The sequence below is a fragment of the Rhineura floridana genome, chromosome 2 (genome assembly GCF_030035675.1).
Source record: "Rhineura floridana isolate rRhiFlo1 chromosome 2, rRhiFlo1.hap2, whole genome shotgun sequence".
Classification (NCBI taxonomy): Eukaryota; Metazoa; Chordata; class Lepidosauria; order Squamata; family Rhineuridae; genus Rhineura; species Rhineura floridana.
Genome location: NC_084481.1, coordinates 23,303,850 through 23,326,995, shown reverse-complemented (window position 1 = coordinate 23,326,995; position 23,146 = coordinate 23,303,850). Strand labels below are relative to the sequence as shown.

The following is a 23,146-nucleotide window of genomic DNA, read 5'->3' as shown; positions in this document are numbered from 1 at the left end:
GCTGCATATCCTGAAGGTGTTGTTGGCCCCTGTCAATATGTATCATATTGCAGCACCCACTGTCTTGTCTAGCAGTAGTATCAATTCATGAAATTTGTCTTCCTCTGTGGCAGAGAACAACCCAGCAAGAGTGCCCACTGACACTTTCTAGCACTTTCGACATAAAGTACCATCTCTTTCAGATGGTCCCCTTTTCAGTTGAAGCCCCTGTTAAAGAAAACCTTCTATAGACTCACTGGCAAATTACAGTAGGGCCCCACTCATACGGCGGGTTATGTTGCGTACCCCCGCTGTAAAGTGAAAACCGCTGTAAAGCGGAACTCATTGAATAGAACGGTGTGCGATGCCCGAAAACCGCAGTAAAAGCGGAACAAGCGCCATATGAGTGGGGCTTTAGTCTAATTGCGTCTAATTGAGACTGCTGTATTAGCAAATCACTGTAAAGCGAAGCGCTGTAAAGCGGGGCCCTACTGTACATGTAACCCCAACTTTCACACAACAGCATCTCTTTTATATGCAACAATGTAAGGTTATAATTTTTTTAAATTATAAAATAGCAATAGTACACAAGGGCAGGATTTAGCTACTGTGAAACTATAGTTACAACATATTTATCTCAAACAAATCTGACTTGGAGTTAATGATAAACTTATTAAGAGGTGCAAAAATGGAAATCGCACTTAAGTGGAAATGCTCAGAAGTGCCAACACTGAACAGTTGAACAACAAGAATGCAACATTTGTCATAGAACTGGTCAAGCTGACATGAACCAAAAGTGTGAAGATGACAGTTCTTTTGATAATAAAAAATGGTTCTTTTGGAAGGCTGAGGACAGCAACTTGCAGCCAACTCTTAATTTAAAACTTGTTGAAGTTGATTTTTCACTATTCTTTACTATCTTAAAGTAAAAATTATTTATTTATATCCCACCCTTCCTTTAGCAATTAAAATTAATTAAAATTTCAGATTCATTCTGTTGAAATACAAACTGAGATAACTAATTTGTAAGGGTATATAAAGGGCTCTGTTCAGAAATCTGCATCACACATTAATGACTCAAAAAGGAAAGAAGTGCAGTGCCAAAAAATAACCACAGAAAAAAGCCACATCCACATTTTGATAAAGTTGGCCAATCCTACATGAATATTTCATTAACAAAGAGCTCGTTTATACCATAAATTGCACTAGAATATCCACACCATAACTTGTTGCAGCCTGCACCCCAGCTACAAATAACAATGCAGGACTCTTTATAGGACCAGGACTGCATCTCGAATAGAGCTGTTGGGTGTAAGTAGCAGCAGGAGGAGATAGTAGCAGCTTTTGTGAGGAAAACAATTAATAGTTGTCCACCTCAAACAATTTGCAAAACTGATATAAACAGCAATGGATAGGCATCTCAGGTATAAGGAAATGGGTGGAAAATAGAGATGTCTCGCAAATATATAGAGATTTAGGATACTGAATTGGGGGAGGGGGAGAGAAGGAGAGGACAGAATGCTTTGTGTCGAATGCCACATAAAACAAATCTGATTAGCAGTTCTGGAATACTGAGAAAATAGCTAAAAAAACCACCTCACTTAAGTTTGGGAGGCTTCCTAAATGGCTCTGTGACATGCAATCCAAATTATCAATAAGAGTCATGTGACATCTTTAGCCTCTTGCAGCAAGACAAGACAACTAAAAAGAAATGGGCTAACTCAAGATCACCTAGGGACCATTCAGATAATCTAACTCTTATTATTTTAACAAAGATTTCTTTCTTCTATCATTTTATGGATAAATGTGCTCTATCTGAGGCTGCAGCTTCTGGACCAACCTCAAGAACAGCCCCATATAGACTGTATTACAATAATCCAGTCTGGAGGTTACCAGTACATGAACAACAGCAGTCAGGCTATCCCAGTCCAGAAACGGCCACAGTTGTCTTATCAGCCTAACCTGGTAAAAGGCAGTCCTAGCCACTGAGGTCACCTGGGCCTCTAGAAACAAAGATGGATCCAGGAGCATCCCCAGACTAATGAACCTGCTCTTTCAAAGGGAGTATGATTCCCTCCAAAGCAGGCAACTGACCAATTATCCAGTCTTGGGAGCCATCAACCCACAGTGCCAGCTAGGATTCAGACTGTTTACTGGCCCTCATCCAGCCCACCATGGATCTAAGTCAGTGATGACTAACTTAAGTCCACTCTGAGTATGCTTTAGTTGGATACAAAACCAAAAACAGAAAGTGGCAAGCATCCAAAAAGCCGAGAATGAGAAAGAGGGAAAATCCCAAAATGCTGGAAAATGACTGCTGTTTATTTTCAAAAAAAGCCCAACACGTTTTGGCCACTGTATTGCCTGGCCTTCATCAGGGGCTATAAATAAAATTGCAGAGACATACTACTTTATAACACATAATAAACAAAGTACATTACAGCATTAAAATCATATTCTACATAAACTAATCTGTACAAAAATATTTCATTGCACTTACATGGACTGGTCTGTAATATTCTTTTCTAGCATAATTGATCACAAAACCCAAAACTTAAAATCAGCAAAGGAGTGATAATATCTTGTAAAATGCTCCACCAAGGGAGTTTTAGGGGGGGGAAGTGGGGGAAAAGGTAATATTTTATTAAGGAGAGAAATAGCGTGGATTTTGGAACTAAAAACGCTGACCCCTGGTGGTCTTAACGAGGGGTTAGAATTTCTTCCTTTACATTTTAACAAATACAGATGATCCCTCCCATATTCTTTGTCCTCAGTTGCACGCAATTCCCTTATGATCAATTAGTTACACAGGAATTAAGAGACTTAGGGATGTAGATATATGAGTATGCGCATGATAATTCTTCTTTGTAGTTGTCTATCATTTCAAGCAATCTTGCTAGAAAATAATATTACAGACCAGTCCATGTAAGCGCAATGAATTTTTTTTGTACATATGTTTATTTAGAATATGATTTTATGCTGTAATGTACTTTGTTTATTATGTGTAATAATGTAGCGTTTCTTTGCAATTTTATTTATAGCCCCTGACAAAAGCCAGGCAATATAGTGGCAGAAACGTGTTGGGCTTTTTTTTTAAAATAAACACCACATTTTCTACCATCTTGGGATTTCCCCCCTTTTTCATTCTCGGCTCTTAGTTGGATACAACCCAAAGATCTGCCATGCATACAACAGAAAACATCATACAGAAAAGCAATGCTAATAATGTCACTGATAGGACTATAGATCATTCCAACAAAGAATTAAAATCCAAAACCTGCAAGAGTCAAAAACAATAGAAAGTACAGTGTACTTATGCTTTAATGTTGCCTTTCTGGTTATGTTCAGTCAACTGATGCAAACAATGAAATCATGAACAGGTATATTGTCAAGCATATTGAAGGTGACATGGTGCATACTTACTATTCCAATACCAAGATGATTTCATTGGTTGTTTCATACACTTCATGGAGATTTACTACACGGGGACTCTGCTTTGTTAATTCTAGAACAGCTATTTCATGTAGGATCTCTGCTTTGCAATCTTGTCCTCTTCTCCTCTTCTTTAGAAACTTAGCAGCATATTCCTGGCCTGTAGATTTTGCAATACATTTTCTAACCACAGCAAATTTTCCTCTGTAAAAGAACAGGAGTATTTATGAAGTACCACAGCAGCCAAACAGATAGGTTCAGATTAAAAACAGACACAGAAATACTGAAATATTGCAAAATAATGTCAACATCACAGATTTGGTTCACTACGAACAGGAATATTTGTATTCCTTGCAGTCATGGTTTTGCCTTCTTGTCACTAGCTAGACCTACTGAGGGTTGAGAAAGCAAAAACAGAGCCCAGGGCAAAGTTTTCTGCTATGAACAGATAAGGCTTCAGTGCCCAGAACATCTCCCCATCCTGCCACTACCATGGCTACAATTATCTGTCCTATTGCTTATTCTGATTTCCCAAGCCAAATCTACATTTCCTTTATCTTGCTTCATCCTGATCCTTTGCAAGCTTAAATCCCAGAAGCAGACTATATCATATAAGGAAACTTAATACAAGTTCCCTTAGCACATATTAATACACATGCAAAAACTGGGTTTCATTGTTTTCATTATGAGGACGAAGAGCAACTCTTTAAGGCTGCAAACCTGTATGCAGTTGGGTTGCTTAAAACCCACTGATGTAAATAGAATTTAAGCAGCCTAACTACACGGAGGATTGCAGACATCGGCCTCCAAGATAAATACAACTTGGATACCCAGTACCATCTAGGAGATCACGACATTTAAGGGTCTTTAAATCAAACATTCTCAAAGACTTGACACAGAAGAATGAAGGCAGTATTTATAATTGTACTAAATGAATCACAGAACTTGTACAATAAAGCTTATGCTAAATATGCATTAAGATGCTTATAATTGCAATTTTAAAGATTAAAAATATTTGGCAAATGCAATTTACCAGGTACATAAAAGATACTGCTATATTTAAAATCCAAGGATAAAAGACCATTTAAACTGTTGTAGATGCATTTAATTAAGCTTCACTCCACCCTATGACACAGTTTAATGCTGCAAGTATATTTAATGCAGTGACAGTAAGTTCTTTATGCTTCCCATGGAAATTATACAAGATTTATACAAGTTTATCTAAAGGAGCGCCTCCAGCATCATCAAATGATGATGACGAGATCAGCCTCACAAGACCTTCTCTCGGTTCTGCCACTTAAAACAGCTAGGCTGGTGCGGACCAGAGAGAGGGCATTTTCGATTGTGGCCCCCACCCTCTGGAATTCTCTGCCATGTGACCTTCGCCATGCCCCCTCCCTGGTAGGTTTCTGCCGAGAATTGAAAACCTGGCTGTTTAGGCGGGCCTACGGGACTTTTGGGTAATCTAGTTTTATTCTGTAAAGATGTGGGTGGGTTTAGATTAAGTAGAGTTTGATGTTGTATTTTTATTTATATGGTATATTTTAATTTTCTGTACGTCGCCTAGAGTGGCCGTTAATTCGGCCAGATAGGCGACTTAGAAATAAAATTTTATTATTATTATTTTGTTTTGTTTAAGATCCCCAAAATGTTTCTTATAAGTCCAAGAGGAAATTTTTTTCTGGCAAGAACTTCTTCAAAAACAGTTTTCAGATCTTTTAAAATACATTTTGTTTAAACTTATGCTCAGATTCTCAATTTACAGAGAAAATATCTCCTCTTAAAAACGTCAATGTTTTAGGCTCAAGGTGCGATAGTACTGAGACAACACAGGCTATGCTCTTGAATTGAGTTTGGGCCAAATGAATACTTTGCAACTTAATTAGTTATTACACCACTGGTTTTCAATGGGTGGGTTGTGAATTGTGACCTGGTATAAGGCAGATTACACCCATTGGTGCTATTGCCTTTTCAAAAATGTTTTTCTTTGTTTCTGATTGTCAGAGAAGAGGAAGAAATGTAAAGGAAAAGCATTGCTCACAGCTTGAAGGCAGGAAGATAATTGATCATAAGCATTCTGAAATGTTTGCTGCTGAGCACTCCTGCATTAGAAGCCAGTGCAAAAGTTTTGACAGAGGTAGAGGTGTACGTGTGAGAGAGTAAGAAAGAACCTTTAAGAGCAAAGATACCGGAACATATAAACTGAGGCACAAGAAAATTAAAGAGTCAAATTAAAACAACATGCTCATGGTAAAACACAAAGCACAGCCCAAAGTCTTCACGCAAAAGCCCATTCTCAATTGCTAGCAAGAATCAAGTCATGCAGATTTTGTCTCCTTACCAACTGTTTAATTTTAGAACCAAAAATGTATGTTGGTAAGCTTGTGTTTTTAAAAGAAAACCACATACTATTTAAAAACCAAGTTAACCTTTTAGGAAGTAAAGAAAAATGTATTCCCTTGGCCAAGTTATGAATGCGTAAAAACCAGGATTTTGATTTTAGTGTTAATGTTTACTTGAGTGCCCAGAAATACAATAGAGAAGTTTAAGATAAAATTGAGAACAGAATCAGATCTTTAAAGCACTTGAAGATACTGAAATGAAAAGTGTGTAGTTTATGTGCCTAAAATGCTTTCTACAGAGGACTTTTAAAGAACTTTTCTTCCACCATTATTCCAGGCAAGTGAACACCATTTTTTAAAACATCACATTAAAAATATGAAATAAAATATCCCTGTTTTAGTCATCACTTATTAATAACCTACTTAAACAAGAATTCATAGGTTACTTGGGGGAAATATCCAGATGTGGAGGCCAGACACTGAGAACATCACTCTGCAAGCTATTATTAACTGTAAACATGAGGCTCAATATCAAGCAGACACCATGTTAAAAGACTCTCCTAGTTAGACAGTTTGGAGCGTGCATTTACTACTGTGTGGGATGAAACCATACAACTTCTTTCAAGACTCTTCCAAGTAGAAAGATCTCATTTAAGATCTTTAGATCAATTAACCCTCATCTGCTCATAGTTAAAATGACCTTGTTCTTGTTTGCTTCCTTTAAATTTTTTTGAGTAATTCCCATTAGACCCTCATTATAAAGCAGTTAAGGAAAGAATTTCTCCAGTAATTAACACTGAAATGCAAGCAGACAAAAGGGTACCTCATTCCCAACTCAGCATTAAATTCTGCAATCAAATGCAAACAGAAAAACTGACCCCAAGAACATATATTAGAAATTTCACTTGTAGTCTTAAGGTGAATGACCACTTTCCAAATGAAACTGCATTGCTAAAAGTGAGTCAGCCAAATTCTCTAACAAAATAAACCCTTGAATATGCCTCAAGCATTTATTGCCTCACCCTGCATGATGCAAAATTACTATGAGGAAGTTAGTGTTATACAAAAGGAGGAATTCTTTCAGTTTCATGAGAACATCCAAATGTGTATCTTTCTTCAGGTATTTTTTTACAAAACCGGCAGACATTTGACCAGAAGATTGATCTTAGTATCTAGAGACTCAAAGATTACAACTCTTTTCATGGCCATTCAAGAGACATAAACTAGTAACGTTCTGCGTTGTTTACCCACTCCTTGTGATCTCTCACCCTTTGATCTAATCCCCATCCACCAAGGCCTTGCCCTCACCTATCTTTACATTCTCTACTCTTTAGACAGGACAACAATTATGTATAACAAAAGCACACATTTGTTTAAATGTGGGAAACCCACCAATCAGAGCTTCCATGCACATACAGGAAAATGCACACATTTGAGTTTGCCACACCTGACAGTATATATGTATGGAATTTGGACATCAGATACATGAAACTGATAGCCGTGTATGAAAATTAGTCATATAGGATGAGTGTTATTGTACAAATAAATGATTGGAGTGAGCATGGAGGCAAATAAATGGCTGGAGTGAGTATGGAGACAAATCAAGACATTTTGGCTTGGCTCACTAGCAGTGATGTAGTTTTTCCAGAAAATTCTGAAATGAAAATTTTCCTTAATTTGCATCATAAAATTTTCAGTTTGCATCTGACAATTTTCTGATTCCCTAGAAAGTGTCGATTTAGCTTATTTATTTTACTTGTATTTAGTAAACAAAGCTAAAAACTTTAAAATCACCAACCTTGTCTGATATTATATTTGTAATTAGCATTTATTCACTGTTACTAATGATGTAATGAATTTATGGAACTGAAAATTTTCTGTGAAAAAAATTAAGCAATAGAAAAAACTAAGTTTTGGGAGATTTTCTGCCCCACACCTGTGCTCACTAGCTAGCCTAAATGTGCAGTTGGTTGCCAAGTTCCCCATTTTGAGTGAATTATCTCTTTTTGCTGGATTTTGTGGGAGGCATGAGCAGTGCCTCATTGCTATTATTGCCTCCTGATAAAGCTCAGGATTAAGAGATCTTTGCGCTGGATATATGGGACTGAGGAGATCACCAGAAGCAGGTGCATGCCACTGGCAAGAAAGTGAGTGGATTTAGTTATGAGGACTCAGGATAGAAAAGTAGAAGTAGCGATACTGAAGAACGCTGACAAAAACGGAAAAGGAAGCAAAAATGGCTGAAGTTTGCATGTTTGTGGTCAGGAAAGGAAATCAGTCAAGTGAATACTTTGGTTCTCATTCTCATTATTTTTGTTTATTTAAGTCCACAAATGACATGTAATTAATTTTGGGGAGGGTTACATTGTTTTGACTTTTCCTTTACACTGAAACGTGTTACATTAAAAAGTGAACAGCAAGACAAATAATGTGGAAACTGAACTGCAATGGAGCAGAAACAGCACTAATTGTGATTGCTGCAGTGGTCTTTTTTGGGAGAAAGGTGGGATACAAATATAATAAATAAATAAATACATAAATAATAGTTTGGAACAGAAGTTGCTGCTTTCTTACATCCCTAGGTGGAAGTCGGTATTTACTCAGTAACAAAGCCAATCAGAACCCATTAATACTAAGCAACTGAGCCTGTAAATGTTCCACGTGAAAAAATACAACATACAATGAGCTCGATTAAAAAGCTACATGAGCACATCTGCCTCCTCCTCCACACTTCCCCTCCCAAAAGTTGTACTGCTAACATATTGATAGCTTTGTTCCCTGAGCAACTGGAATGTTCATGAGCATTCAATGACATCACCAGAACTCAGCCCATCAGTGTAACTGCCACAACTACTTATGCTTTGTCCACAAAAACTCTTAGGACAATCGAGTTCAAATAATTCCATTTTCTATACTTTTCTAAAGATTGCCTAACGAAAGTTGGACCAGTTCTCTCTATTTTTGCCCTATCTCCATTTCATATTGAAAGTGCTCCAGAGAAAGAACATACTGTATTTCAATAATGTAATAACAGATTCTTACATTAGGTAAAAAAGTCATTATTAGTTCACAAACAGAAAGCTCAAACTAGCACCTAATCTGCATTAAGTGATCAGCAAGGACAAAGAATACACTTGAGTATTTCTTGAAATGTGAAGATTAGTCAAGAAGGTTTCAAGAGTTTTAGCATACGCACACACACAATTCTAGAGCCTTTGTAATAATCTATTTTAGATGACATTTACTTTGAAACTGTCATGTTTTTTCTTTGAAATAATTACTCTTCCAATAAAAAAAAGAATTTTGTGCACTCAATACTCCTGTATAGAAGGAACTATACAATTATTCCTGCAATACTTATTTCCTTTTCTCCAATATCTTCTCCATTTGCTTGGCAATAGGGAAAGACAGAAAATGTTGGGTGGGGTGGGGGGACAGCCTAACTGTGCTCACATGGTTTACCTTTAGTTCCAGTTTTAAAATGTTTTAGGGCTGCTCTTAAGAGACAGAAACATCAATACTGCTAGTCATTTTAAAGTTCAGAACCGTAGCTCACCAGTTTGGGTGGGCATCACTGACCCCATTCTTTCCCCACCCCTACAGCCTTTTAGTGCAGGAGACCTAGAAATGGGAAGAGGCTAATTTCTTACTTCATGAAGGCTTTGGAGACACTTGGAATGTTCCGTTATAATCTCTCCTGCTTCTTCAAAAAGTGTTCAAAGGCAAACAAGAAGAGAGGGGCTTATTCGTCCTTCCTTCAGTTCTATCTGTACATGCCAAAGAACTTGGAAGAGTTCTGTCTTTCCCACACAGCATTAAGCGAAAGATTTTTCCCACCTTCAAATTCTGTGCAATACATGGAGAACTTGGGAGTCTCTCACTTTGTGTTATGCAACCCAGGGCAAGTGGTCCCCAGAAAAAGATGTATGGTCTTCACTGCCCATCAGAGATTGATTTCTGACTATGTACAGTAGTGTAGTGGCAAATTCAGAAGTGCAAGGTTCCTTCATGATAGTCACAGCCATGCCAGCTCACAGCTACACCCCTTCTAAAATTATACAACCTTCTAAGATTATAATCTGGCCAGGTTTTAATACTGCTTTCTGCTTCTCTATCGTTAATGCCTTCTCCTACAACAACAGACATCTCTAAGGCTAATCAGCATGAAAGGGGAGTGTGTTAGCTACTGAGAAGAATCTTGACAGTGGCTGACTCATCTCCTTTAACTCTGATTGGCTCCACTCAGCAGGAAAGGAAAAGGAAGCACGTTAGAATACTCTTTTCAGTGGCCCACATGCTCCCCTTTCATGCTGATTGGCTCCCAGGACGCTTGAGAAATAGGGACCCTTTGGGACCTGACTCCCAAAAAAGTAAACGGTCTAAGACCCCCTGAGATCCTGGACAGCTACACCTCTGGCTATGTAGCTCCAAACCACGATACAAACTTCAAATGTGTAATCCTGATCACGGCTAGAACATTTACTTATCTCTCACTGAAGCATTCTATGAACTGCTCTTCCGCCAGGCCCCTAAGTACAGGCTATTCACAGAAAAACAGAGGTAATGCCATACCTGAGAAAGAAGGGGTTACTGAATGTTTCAAGTTGAGATACAAGCTGAAGCAATGGAAAGAGGATGCTCTGGCTACAAGCCAGAACAGCAGTGGTGTGCCCTGGACTAAGGCAAGATGGAAGAGAAAACTGTTATGCTAAACTTCAGAAGAAGCTGCTCTGCACCTTATGCTGAAAAACATGGTTAATTAGTCCACTTTTAAAGTTAGTATTTGTATTACAGCAGTTATTCAACTCCAGTGATCACCCTTGGACATAAAGTAAAATTCATTAAACATAGTAGTGTTCTTACCTTCCCAACTCTTTGGATTCAACTTCGTAGAAACTGTAGAAGTTCTCCGTTTTTATTTGAGTCTGAAGAGGTGTAGGCAACAAGCCAGGAGGACTTCTGCTCTCTGACTTCCTCCTGGACATAGTAAATGCATGAAGTCCCTCCAACACTCGTTATTGGTTTTCACCTGTCAAAGCAGTATTCATTTAAGTACAACCGTCACACAGTCCTATTATATTAGCAGTTCTCTCTTTAGGCTTCATTTGAACACTTTATTGTCTCACCTCAAAAAAAGCTACTACTTGTAGCAGTTTTGAAGTCTGAAAAGAAAAAACTTTTTGGTTTTATCTTACTAAGTCCATTGAGTTCAATGGATCTACTCCCAGTATGGTTTGGTTGGATGCAACCCTTGTGGCAACACCCAATGATGTCTATCTGCTTGCACAACAGAAAACTGTTTGTGCAATCGGACTTCTTTCCTTTCCTATCCCCACCAGCCCTCCTGAGCACCCCAAAAATCTCCTCCGGAGCATCCCCCAACTCCCTGGATCAGATTTTGGGAGTACACAGAAACTGTAGGAGGAAGAAGAGGAAAGTGAAGGACTTGTGCTATGTTGGATATCACACTTTGTACATAAAAAACCATTCAACAGTATTCAGATATTTTAAGATGCTATTATATAACACTATTTTTATTTATTTATTAAATATATATCCCCCCTTCCTCCCAGAAGGAGCCCATGTAAACAGTTTGGAATTTACTTGAGAATTTTAAAAGAACTCTTTTTTTAATTAATTTTTCAGATACAGTTTTGCACTAAAAGAAGCAAAATGACTTCTCCAACACAAATAGTTTAAAAACAAAGCAAAGAAGATCCAAGATGTAGGGAAGACATGACAATTTCTAACAATGCATTGTTTCATAAAATTTATAATGTAATGAATGGATTACAATGGATAAGGAATTGTAATTTTGTTCTGTATGATATTTTATTTTGAAACACTGAAACTCAAAATCAATTATTGTAAGATGACATTGGTTTTATGTCGGGAAATGTTCGCAAGGAACATAAAAAACTGAAACATGGTGCTTGCGTAAGTATTCAACCCCTGTGCTGTGGAAGCTCCCAGTTTATTCAGATGAAAGAAATTGAAATTAAGGACACAGTTACCTTACCACTGGCCTCCACCTGTGAACCATTAAAGTTGCTGTCACACTGTCAGGATAAAAACCCCACTGTTGAAGCAACATTGGTCAGGCTGTGGAACTGAAGGAAAATGAAGACCAAAGAGCATTCTACAGAAGTGAGAGATAATGTAATACAAATGCATAGGTTAGGAAAAGGGTACAAAATATCCCTGTGAGCACAGATGGATCCATAATCAGGAAGTAGAAGCTGCATCACACCACTCAGGTGCTGCAAAGAAAAAGCCGTCCCTCAAAACTCAGTGCTCGAACAAGAAGACTTGTGAGAGAAGCCACAGAGAGGCCAACAATCACTCTGAAGGAACTACAGAGTTCAGTGGCTGGGAGTGGAGTCATGGTGCACCAGTCAACCTTATCAAGAGCTCTGCATAACACTGGCCTGTATGGGAGGGTGGCAAGAAAGAAGCCGTTACTCAAAAATACAATCTGAAAGAACGTCTGGAGTTTGCCAGAAAGCATGAGAGTGCCCCAGCTGTGATGTAGAAAAGGTCAGATGAGACCAAGATAGAGCTTTTTGGCCAAAACTCAAAGTTCTATGTGTGGCGCAAACCTAATACTGCCCATGCTTCAAGATACACCATCCCTACAGTGAAGTATGGTGGTGGCAGCATCAGGCTGTAGAGATGCTTCTCATCAGCAGATACTGGGCATCTTGTTAAAACTGAAGGAAGAATAGATGGAGCAAAATACAGGGACATTCTGCAAGAGAACATGCTTCAGTCCACTAAAAAACTGAAGCTTTGGAAGAAATTCCATTTTCAGCAGGACAATGATCCCAAGCACAAGGTCAAAGCAACATTGGAGTGGCTCAAGAACAAAAAGGTGAATGTCCTACAGTGGCCCAGTCAAGTCCTGATCTCAATCCCATTGGGAATCTGTGGCGCTCTTTGAAAATTGCGGCCCACAAGCGACGTCCAACCAACCTGAATGACCTGGAGCGAATCTGCCAAGAAGAATGGGCCAAAATCCCTCCAACATTGTGTGCAAAGCTGGCACATATCTACCCCAAAAGACTTAAAGCTGTTATTGCAGTGAAAGGTGGCTGTACCTTCCCCATAGGATAACCTTAGTTGGTCTTAATACATATTTTCCTCCCTCCAACTTACCTAACTCTTTAGATCTGTGGGCTCAGTTTAATAATCTCTTGAGCTTCATTAGCTTCAATCACCCTACAGAAGCCTTCTTATCATGGGTGATCTGAATACTAGGATTGGGAATGCTTCTATTAAGTTTCCATTACAGGACAGATGGATTGGGAAGATTTTTCCCCTTTGGGACATCTCTCTAGGGATCGGCACCTCATTCATTGTGGGAAGCATCTACTTAAGCTTATGTTCAATCATAATCTTGTTATAATTAATGGCAGTTTTGGGGACAAGTCTAGAGGCAATTTTACTTACGTCAGTAACTTGGGGGCAAGCACTGTTGATTATTTTATTGTTAGCCCTTCTCTCCTTGTCTCTATAAAAGAAATGGATATTCTAGACTGTACAGAAAGTGACCATTATCCCCTTATACTTTTGTTAGATTTTAACATTGCTGGTCCTCAGTCAGCTCCCCATCATAATTGGAATTGAAAAGTTCTGGGGTCTAGAAGAAAGATGGTCTCAGTCTCTCTCTCAGTCTTTGACTAATCTTTTGACAGCCAAACAGCTATTATCATTTCATTCTTATTGCCTTTTGGGAGAATACACTCCCTTATGTATGTGTCAACAGATTGCAGACTACCTAAAATCTTTTTTAACTTCATCTTGTACACCATACCAGAATTTCAAATCATTCTCCTCGTGGTTTGATAAGATCTATCAGAGTACTAAGAGAACTTTGGCTAAACTCCTCAGGCGACACCTAACATTGAAAACAGAAGTACCTACCCAACAACTCATTGAATTTAGATTATTTTACAAACACCTCATACGTTCAAAAAAGCATGAACACCACAGAACTCAATGGGAGGCCTTGGGCCAAGCTGCCATAGAGAACAACGAGCGTTAAGTTCTGGGATGTTGCTGGACATGGCCTGGTTGAGGCAAGAGGGTTATTGAGGCTCAGATTCCAATCGATGACTGGACCAATTATTTTACTAAATTATATAACTCTTTAGCAGGTTCCTCCCCTTTTGTAGATCATAGAACTCTACCTGATTGTGACCCAGTAACCCCTTATACAGTTAGATCCCCAATTTATTTGATTAAGCTCAATAAGGCCTTGGGTGAAGATTTTTAGCCACCAGAACTTTTTATATCATTTCCTAACTGGTGGGGCCCTGTTCTTGCTAAATTGTTTACTGAGGTTAATCTGAGTGGTCTAATTCCTCCTGGCTGGAAACTATCTATAGTTTATCCTATTTTCAAAAAGGGTAACCCTTCTCTTCCCCAGAATTACAGACCGATTAGTCTGCTGGATATCTCTTCTAAAATATATGCTTCCTTTTTACTTAACAAGTTACAGGAGTGGGTCTCTTCCAATTCTATTTTGTGTGCTATATTTTGTTCCATCTTATTGAGAAAACCTTGAAAAATAATTCAAGACTTTGCAGTTTTTGTTGACCTCTCAATTTTCACTCAGTTGACAGAAACCGCTTGTGGTCCATGCTCTTGATATAGATCCTAAGCTGTTGATGCTGCTTCAAAGTTTGCATCTAGATACCATAGCTAAAATCAGAGTTGGTAGGACTGGCCTTTTATCTGACCCTATCCCAATTAAGAAGGGTGTCAAACAGGGATGTGTTCTGGCCCCCCTCCTTTTTAGCCTTTATATAAATGATCTGGTCAAACCGCTTAGGAATTTGGATGCATGTCCTCCAGCTATAGGAAATAGAAAGGTCAGTATTCTGTTATATGCAGATAACATGGTTATATTATCCTTAACAAGGGGTGGCCTGAACAAGCAGATGGATTTGTTGGCTAAATATTGTCAGCAGGAACAGCTCGTTATCAATTTCTCAAAAACTAAAGTGGTTGTATTTGGTAAGAGATCTCCTATATTCAACAGGTCAATTTTTAATAATCCTATCCAACAGACTAAATCATTTTGCTATTTTGCAGCAAACTCCTTTTGGAAGGTTCACATGGATGCTATTGCCTGCTAAAGCAAGACGTCTTGCTGGCACTATTCTGAAATTCTTTTACGCCAAAGGTGGAAAATTGTTGTTCCAGTCCTAAAACTTTTTTGGGCAAAGGTTGTATGTTATATGGTATAGAGCTTTGGGGTCTTAACCACTCACTAATTCGTGAATTGGAGAAGGTTCAAAGCTCTTTTTTAAAGAAGGTTTTGGGCCTACGTGTTGGCAGTCCTGCTGCGCATGTTTGTGCAGAAGTGGGTTGGCCTTCAGTCCATAGCTTATGGCTTGCCCTTAAATGCCTGAAAGAGAGTTGCTGCTTTACGTACACTTGTTAGAGAATTTGATACTGAGCTGACTGAGATTCAGTTACTGTCTAAAGTACAATTAAAGCTGTTTGTGTACAGGAGAGCTTCTTTAGCTGATATGTTAACTATCCACTCTTCAGTGATTCTCCAGGCTGTATCCCTGCTTTAAAACAGACCATCAGAAAGCTAATTACTGAGAGGTAATTACTTTAGCTCCATGCAGTATCGCTTTTACTGAATTAAGGTTTAATGTCATGCCCTCTGCCTTTCTCAATGGTTGTTATAAAAAATGTTCCTTTGAACACCGGTTTTGTGTGTTTTGTAAAACAGCTATAGAGGATGTCGGTTCATTATGTTATCCAGTGTCCTTTATATAAAGATCCCCGTGAGAAATATCTGTCTGAATTTAGTCGTAGGAAAATTTTTGTTTCACCAAGTGAGTTTGTGTGTTTTTTGTTATCGGACAAAGAAATATATATGTCATTGCGTGTTTTCTTATCTGCGCTCGCAGCTAGGCATTAAAGAGCTAAATTTGTCTCTCAGCTTTAAATGATCTATGTTTGTAATGGCAAATTGCTAAACAAATAAAATGATTATGGTGGCTCTACCAAATATTAATGGGGGGTTTGAATACTTATGCAAGCAACATGTTTTAGTTAGTTAGTTTAGTATCCCACCCTCCCAGTGGGAGCCCAGGGCATTTTTTTAATGTTTTTTGCAAACATTTCCCAAAATAAAGCCAATGTTACCTTACAATAATTGATTTTGAGTTTCAGTGTTTCAAAATAAAATATCATACAGAACAAAATTACAATGTACCATTGTATCACAGTAATATGAGAGCATTGATCTGGGGTCTGATTACTTTTGCAAGGCTTTGTATATAGATATCCAATGCATAGTTTTTTGCATTATACACATTAAAATCAATGTTAAACATTTTCAGTGCCTTCACTTCAGTGCTCCCCCATTTCAAGAATGTAAGGAAAATATATGCTATTTGTTATATTTTAAAATATCTATAGGTATTCTTATAAAAATATTTCCAAGTAAATCAGTGACTTTGCTTGAACAGAAGCCACATTAATATTGGTTTATTGATTTTTTTCCTAATTAAATATTTCAGTTAATTACAGACTGGCTAGCCCATGTTGTCTTAGGTAAATTTGTAGAAAACCTTATTAAGGCTAGAACTGTTGGAACACACATAAGAACAAACCCTGTCAAAGAAGAATCATCATGCCTTCCCCAAAGGGAAGCCTTGCCACAATAAGCTCTCAGAATTCTTTGAGAGTATCCACAAGCATGTAGATGGGTTTTTCTTTTCTTTTCAAGAGGCTCTTCATTAAAACATTCCTAAAGAATTATACTAGTCATGGGTAAGACAATAGATCTTGTAGATGGGGTGACCTAATAGTTGAATAGTAGCTGGGTTGTGTGGGTGGGTGTTTTCTTTTCAAGAGGCTCTTCTTTAAAACATTCCTAAAGACATATACTAGCCATGGAATAAGACAACAGATCTTACAACTGATCACTATCTGCTTAAAAGCACATTATAGGCGTAACTAGTGGGTGCTATTTCACATATTCATAGATGATCTACAGTTAAGAGTGAACAGTGTGATTGCTATCATCTGCAAAGTGGCAAATTATTTAGGATGGTAATCCCTAGCATATTGGGAAGAGCTCCAAAAGACTTTCTCACTTGTTTAGCCTTCATTTAGAGCAACTCACTAGTGCCCTGTATTTAAAGGCACATTTCAAATGTGTTTCACATTTAGACACTTAATCAACAAGTCTCATAGCAAGACTGATGCACATTTTATAAAAATAATAGACTTAGTTTTAGATGCATTTCTCATATGGAAGTTGGTGCAAATGTTGGGCAAACCATGTATAAAGCTATACTTTTTAAAAACTATCAGTAACTATGATACAACATCAACATTACCACAGATTTACCACAAACTGTTCCGGAGAAAAGCAGAAGTCTTGCACTGACGTCTTTAAGTCTTTATTTTACTAGAATTTGTTATGATTCATAGATTGACAGATTTATATCAATCACATTCCATTGACTTCAAATTCTCGGATATATATGCTCTTAAGTTAACTGTTGTCGTTCAAGAAGCAACTACGTTTTTAGCTAAAGCAATTTCAGAGTAACAAACAGATTTGGAATGTGAGATTATATATTTAAAAAAATATGAATGATATCAAGGCCACAATATAACTTAACAGCTGACATAAAACACCGACTACAATTAAAACCAGGTTACAGATACAGCTTAAGAGCAAGTGGGGGTTTTTCCCCACAAAAGTATCTTGTATGCCATTTTTATGCAGCAGTTATATTTTATTCAGTTTGGACAATGCAGTGATTAATCTATAAAGCAAGATGTGCCAGGTCTCAACATTTTCTGGACGTCATCTGGATATCCTTCCCATTTTATCTGGATTCCCTTCCCCTTAATATTAGACATATGGAAGCTGGCTGTAGTTGTTACTCAGAGATGAAAAAATACCCTCTAAATATGCTCAGAGACTTTTGTTACTTCATACTTTCCAGAGGTGAATCCTAGAACTATCCTGGCATAAATTGCCATAAGACAATTTTACAGCCCAATCTACGGCATATTTACTTAGAATTAAGTCAAACTGAGATGTGTTCCCTATCTAGCATATGCTTAGGATTACAGCATTAGATTCTTAAAAAATTATAGCTTAATTACTTTACAAATCTTTTCCTAAAGTCTGACAAACTACTATAATAAAAAACTCCATTTTAAACAAAAGATGCTTGGAAATGTAAAGTGTCAACCACTTATAGCTTAAGACACTATTACCAAAAAGAAGTTACTACTCTAATGTCAACAAAATATTATATATAACCTGACAGATGTACAGCTAAACATACCTGTCCTGGACTAATGACTGAGCTGCTCATATATTGTGAAAAACGAAGGTCTAAATTTCTATGCTCATGCTGAGGACACTGCCATCAGCTTGGACCAAAGTGTAAGAGGAGAGAAATATCAAAAACTGATGTACATAAATAGATCAGGTATTGTTTTAACAAAGAAAATGAATTAAAGGATTATATTATTCAATTTAAATTAAAGCAAGAAATAAATTTACAAGCAGACTTTAGTCACTCAAGTTCAGGAAACTGACCCTAGATGAACAAGGATACCCATCAAGTCATTTGCTGAACAGCAGTTCTCCACACTGTGACTCGGAAGTCCTACTGAATTCACACTTACTTCCAGTAAATGTAGATATGATCAGGCTACAAGTCTCGTGTCAAAAGTTATGTCCACTAAAACATGCTGACTCATAAAATGCAAGAGAACCAGGGATGCATTGTTATAACACTTCAATAATATAATGGAGCCTACTATGTTGGAACCTTCAACATGAGAACACAAAAACCTTTCCCTTGAACTCTGCTGATTATTTCGACACAAATTTCCTACACAGAGAATTAATTCTGTGTAGAAAATACCACAAACAGCAACTGGTCACAGTGTGCAATGACTTACACACTGTCAAATGATATGACCAGAACCACGCCATGGAACTCATGCTATATCCCACGCAGAACGTTATAATGTGCGATTCAGAGATCTCTTCAATCCTTGCTAGCTGGGATCATTTTAACATTTAAAGTCCTCCACAGCTTGAAACCCACATTCTTTAGAAAGCCTCTCACATTAATCAAATGTGGCTGTTCCACGTTCCAGCACTAAGGGAGATTAGAAGCTTGGCTGCTAGATGCCAGGCCTCTATAGAAATAGCCCCAAAGGTAAGGAATGATCCACTCCCTCCAAAGTATGGCATACTCTTCAGCTGCTTTCAGGAGGAATTGCATGATGATCCTATTATATCTAATTTGTCTGAGGTAAGCTAGGAGTTTTTACATCCCTCTCTATTAGATGGGTTTGTTTTTTTATCTATATATAGCTCTATCCTAGGGCCTCTCAATCTCAGACTACCATCTTAAACACACCTACAAGGGGCTAAATCCCATTGAACTCAGTGGGATTTACTCCAGAGTAAACTTGCATAGCATTATGTTGCATGGCACTTAAATAGTTTGGTGGGGGGACAAAAGAAAGTGAAGTGAAAATGACACTGTAACCATAAATCTATTTTGGGGGAAATGGTTATTTATGGTAAGTAACCATAAATAACAAGTTCAAAAAACCGTTTCAACAACAGTGTTTTTTGCAGGCAGGCAGCCACCCACTCTAGTTCAGGTTGCAGCCCCTGGGCAAGATGACTTCAATGGGATCCTCCCTGAGTGGGTCCACTTACTCCTTATATCTGCCCCTATTCCCCATTGATTCACCCTTTCCCTCTGTGCTCAATCTATACAACCACCCAGAGGGTGAGCACAAAGCAAGCGAAAGCTGTATCTCTTCGCTCTGGTCACTGACTGTGTGCTCAGAGGCCAAGAGAACAGGCAGTGACAGCAAGGAGCAGCAAAGTCAGGAGGTAGTTCACCGTGAGTCCCTGGCAGGGTTATGAGCCTCATTGGTTGTTCTGATGACAGTTCTGAAAGAGGTGCTACAGAGTTAAAAACAAATGGTTTATTTTCATATAAGGCATATTTTGTGTTCTTATTGGTTTTATGATGTTTGAAGCAATATTTTTATTGAGTTGTTTAGAGCATTGGGGGGCTTTCCTATAAGTGTCCCTTATATACATTTAAACAGAGCTTGGAAAAGTTACTTTTTTGAACTACAGCTCCCATCAGCCCCAGCCAGCATGGCCACTGGATTGGGCTGATGGGAGTTGTAGTTCAAAAAAGTAACTTTTCCGAGCTCTGCATTTAAAGGGAGATGCCAGGGACTGCACATAGTACAGAGTCTCCAGTTTAACACATCTGCAGACTTTCTCCTCCTGCCCCAGAGGTGCATCTTTCCAGACATCCACAGTCATCAAGCTATCTTCCAAAGGACATTAATTAGCCCGAACCTAGTATCATCATCACTTCACATCTGGTGACAATGAATTCCATAAGTGAATCATGTATTGTGGGAAGCAGTATTTCACACTGCCTGTCATACACCTGAAATGATTGGATATTGCAAAAAGAAATAAAAGCAAAAGGCATCAGGGGAGGGGCATTAAGATGCCATCCTGAAAATGCATTATTATTAGCATTACATTTATATTCCACCTTTCCTCCAGAGAGCTCAAGGTGCCATACATGGTTCTCCCCCTTCCATTTTATCATCACAACAACCCTGTGTGGTAAGTTGGGCTGAGAGACAGTCACTGGCCCAAGGTCACCCTCTGAGGTTCATAGCCAAGTGAGGATTTGAATCCTTTATAACACCTGAAGGCAACATATAGAGGGTCAGACAAGGATAAAGGAGACGGCAACCACCACCTTAGATAGAAAAATTCCTACATCAAACAAAAACAAAACAAACCTGTGGCCCTAGGTGGGGTGACTGTACCTGCTCTATAAGTTTATCAAGGGGGGGGGGACGTGTGACACACACATTACCCAACCCACCCAATGTGTGACACAAAGACACGACAGCCAATTTCTATCATTCATCTCATACATCTGCAAACGCCTTGTCCTCCCACGTTCAAGACTTTGCTACTCCCACCCCCACAATCGTTTCTCTTTCCAAGCGCCCTAAAAGATCTAGACAAACACACCTTAAAATCAGCACCAGCCCTTCAGCCTCTCTTCTCTTTCTGGGTCTTTTCATCGGCAGTTGCCGCTACCTGGAGCCCTCCCGGGTGAACAAAGTGAGGCTGCGGGCCAACGCAGTACGTGTGCGCAAAGGTGGGAAAGGGGTGTTATGAGGCGAGCGAGGGAAGCAGAAGAGCGGGATGGCCCCGAGAGAGGGAAGCAGCTTCCTAAGCAGGCGCTCCACCGTCGGTCGCCGGCGGGGATGGCGTGACCCACAAGAAGCACCAGCCGCAGCGGAGCCATCCAGTCAGGCCAGGGAGAGAGGGGCCGCCAGGGGGCGGTATTCCTCCCTCCTCGTTGTAGGTCCTGCTTTTTTTACAGCAATCCACAAACGGGCTGAGGACAGAAAAGGCCCCGTTCGCTAGCCTTTCCCATAACAACCTTACACGCACAATAAGACCTTTTCAGGACACTCACTGGTTTTCTTTCTCCGGGCTTCGTTCCCGAGTCCACCTGGTTCGCTTTTCTCTCCCCCCCTCCTTTATTTTTTAAATGTCCACTTCTCTCGGTCGCTGACGCGATCCTGCCTTCCAGCGCCAGGGCTTCTCTCAACAGGCTGTAGAAGCGCACACAGAGCAGCCTCCCGATCCACCAGGCTGGCGACTCCGCTCCCGTTTCTCCCCCACTCCGTGTCAGCGGCAACAGAGCGCTCGTGCCCGGGTTCGCGCTCGCTCTCGCGCTCCCCACAGTTGGCGTTTGAAAAGCGCAAAGCCGGTTTGTATGGCGGTTGCAGCGCCGGCCGCGCGGCCCCGCCTCCGTTTCGCCTCCGAACCAATCCGCGCTAGGACCTTGGACAGAGGAGGTGGAAAAAAAAAACAAGATTCTCATCTTCTCTTCCCACCCACTTCCCTTTAAGGTACAGTACTTTAGGTTTCCTCGCTGTGAGTGGCAGGAGCTCAGCCAATCAAATGAAGGGAAAGAGCGTGGGTGGTGGGGCACATTTGTGATTGAACCTGTCAAGATATGGAAAGGAAGTGACAAGCAGGCGGAGCCAAGAGGGAAGCAAGGAGCGGTACTTCAAGAATCTGGGGCAGGGCGGCGATGGCAGCAGGAGAGGCAGGACGGTGCTGTGCTTAATTACTGAAATAAGAAGCGCCGGGGCTTAAAATCTGCTAAAGTGTAATGTGGCGTTATCGCTTGGCCCAAAGGGCGGTTACGTAGTGCTAACACGGAGGCACTCCGTACGTGCTCAGAGGTACTCCTTTCCAGCATGGCTTCTGCAAGGGAAAGTCCTGTCTCAGTAACCTATTAGAATTCTTTGAGAGTGTCAACAAGCATATAGATAGAGGTGATCCAGTGGACATAGTGTACTTAGACTTTCAAAAAGCGTTTGACAAGGTACCTCACCAAAGACTTCTGAGGAAGCTTAGCAGTCATGGAATAAGAGGAGAGGTCCTCTTGTGGATAAGGAATTGGTTAAGAAGCAGAAAGCAGAGAGTAGGAATAAACGGACAGTTCTCCCAATGGAGGGCTGTAGAAAGTGGAGTCCCTCAAGGATCGGTATTGGGACCTGTACTTTTCAACTTGTTCATTAATGACCTAGAATTAGGAGTGAGCAGTGAAGTGGCCAAATTTGCTGATGACACTAAATTGTTCAGGGTTGTTAAAACAAAAAGGGATTGCGAAGAGCTCCAAAAAGACCTCTCCAAACTGAGTGAATGGGCAGAAAAATGGCAAATGCAATTCAATATAAACAAGTGTAAAATTATGCATATTGGAGCAAAAAATCTTAATTTCACATATACGCTCATGGGGTCTGAACTGGCGGTGACCGACCAGGAGAGAGACCTCGGGGTTGTAGTGGACAGCACGATGAAAATGTCGACCCAGTGTGCGGCAGCTGTGAAAAAGGCAAATTCCATGCTAGCAATAATTAGGAAAGGTATTGAAAATAAAACAGCCAATATCATAATGCCGTTGTATAAATCTATGGTGCGACCGCATTTGGAATACTGTGTACAGTTCTGGTCGCCTCATCTCAAAAAGGATATTATAGAGTTGGAAAAGGTTCAGAAGAGGGCAACCAGAATGATCAAGGGGATGGAGCGACTCCCTTACGAGGAAAGGTTGCAGCATTTGGGGCTTTTTAGTTTAGAGAAAAGGCGGGTCAGAGGAGACATGATAGAAGTGTATAAAAGTATGCCTGGCATTGAGAAAGTGGATAGAGAAAAGTTCTTCTCCCTCTCTCATAATACTAGAACTCGTGGACATTCAAAGAAGCTGAATGTTGGAAGATTCAGGACAGACAAAAGGAAGTAC

The 23,146-nt window shown here is 39.5% G+C and overlaps 1 protein-coding gene across 2 annotated transcripts in view; it reads right to left on the bottom strand.

Moving 5' to 3' along the window:
* The window catches only part of STK17B (serine/threonine kinase 17b), a 35,763-nt gene extending 14,098 nt beyond the window's left edge, over positions 1-21,665 (bottom strand). Inside the window, exons 1-3 of one of the 2 annotated variants that reach the window (XM_061608172.1) lie at positions 21,305-21,665; positions 10,617-10,782; positions 3,403-3,615 (exon numbers count right to left, since the gene is read on the bottom strand). In XM_061608172.1, coding sequence (XP_061464156.1) covers positions 3,403-3,615; positions 10,617-10,738 — 335 coding nt within the window. In that variant the 5' untranslated portion in view covers positions 10,739-10,782; positions 21,305-21,665. Of the gene's footprint in view, positions 1-3,402; positions 3,616-10,616; positions 10,783-20,850; positions 21,283-21,304 lie in introns of those variants that run through there. The other variant, XM_061608173.1, reaches the window with a different exon arrangement.
* Positions 21,666-23,146: the final 1,481 nt, after the last annotated feature.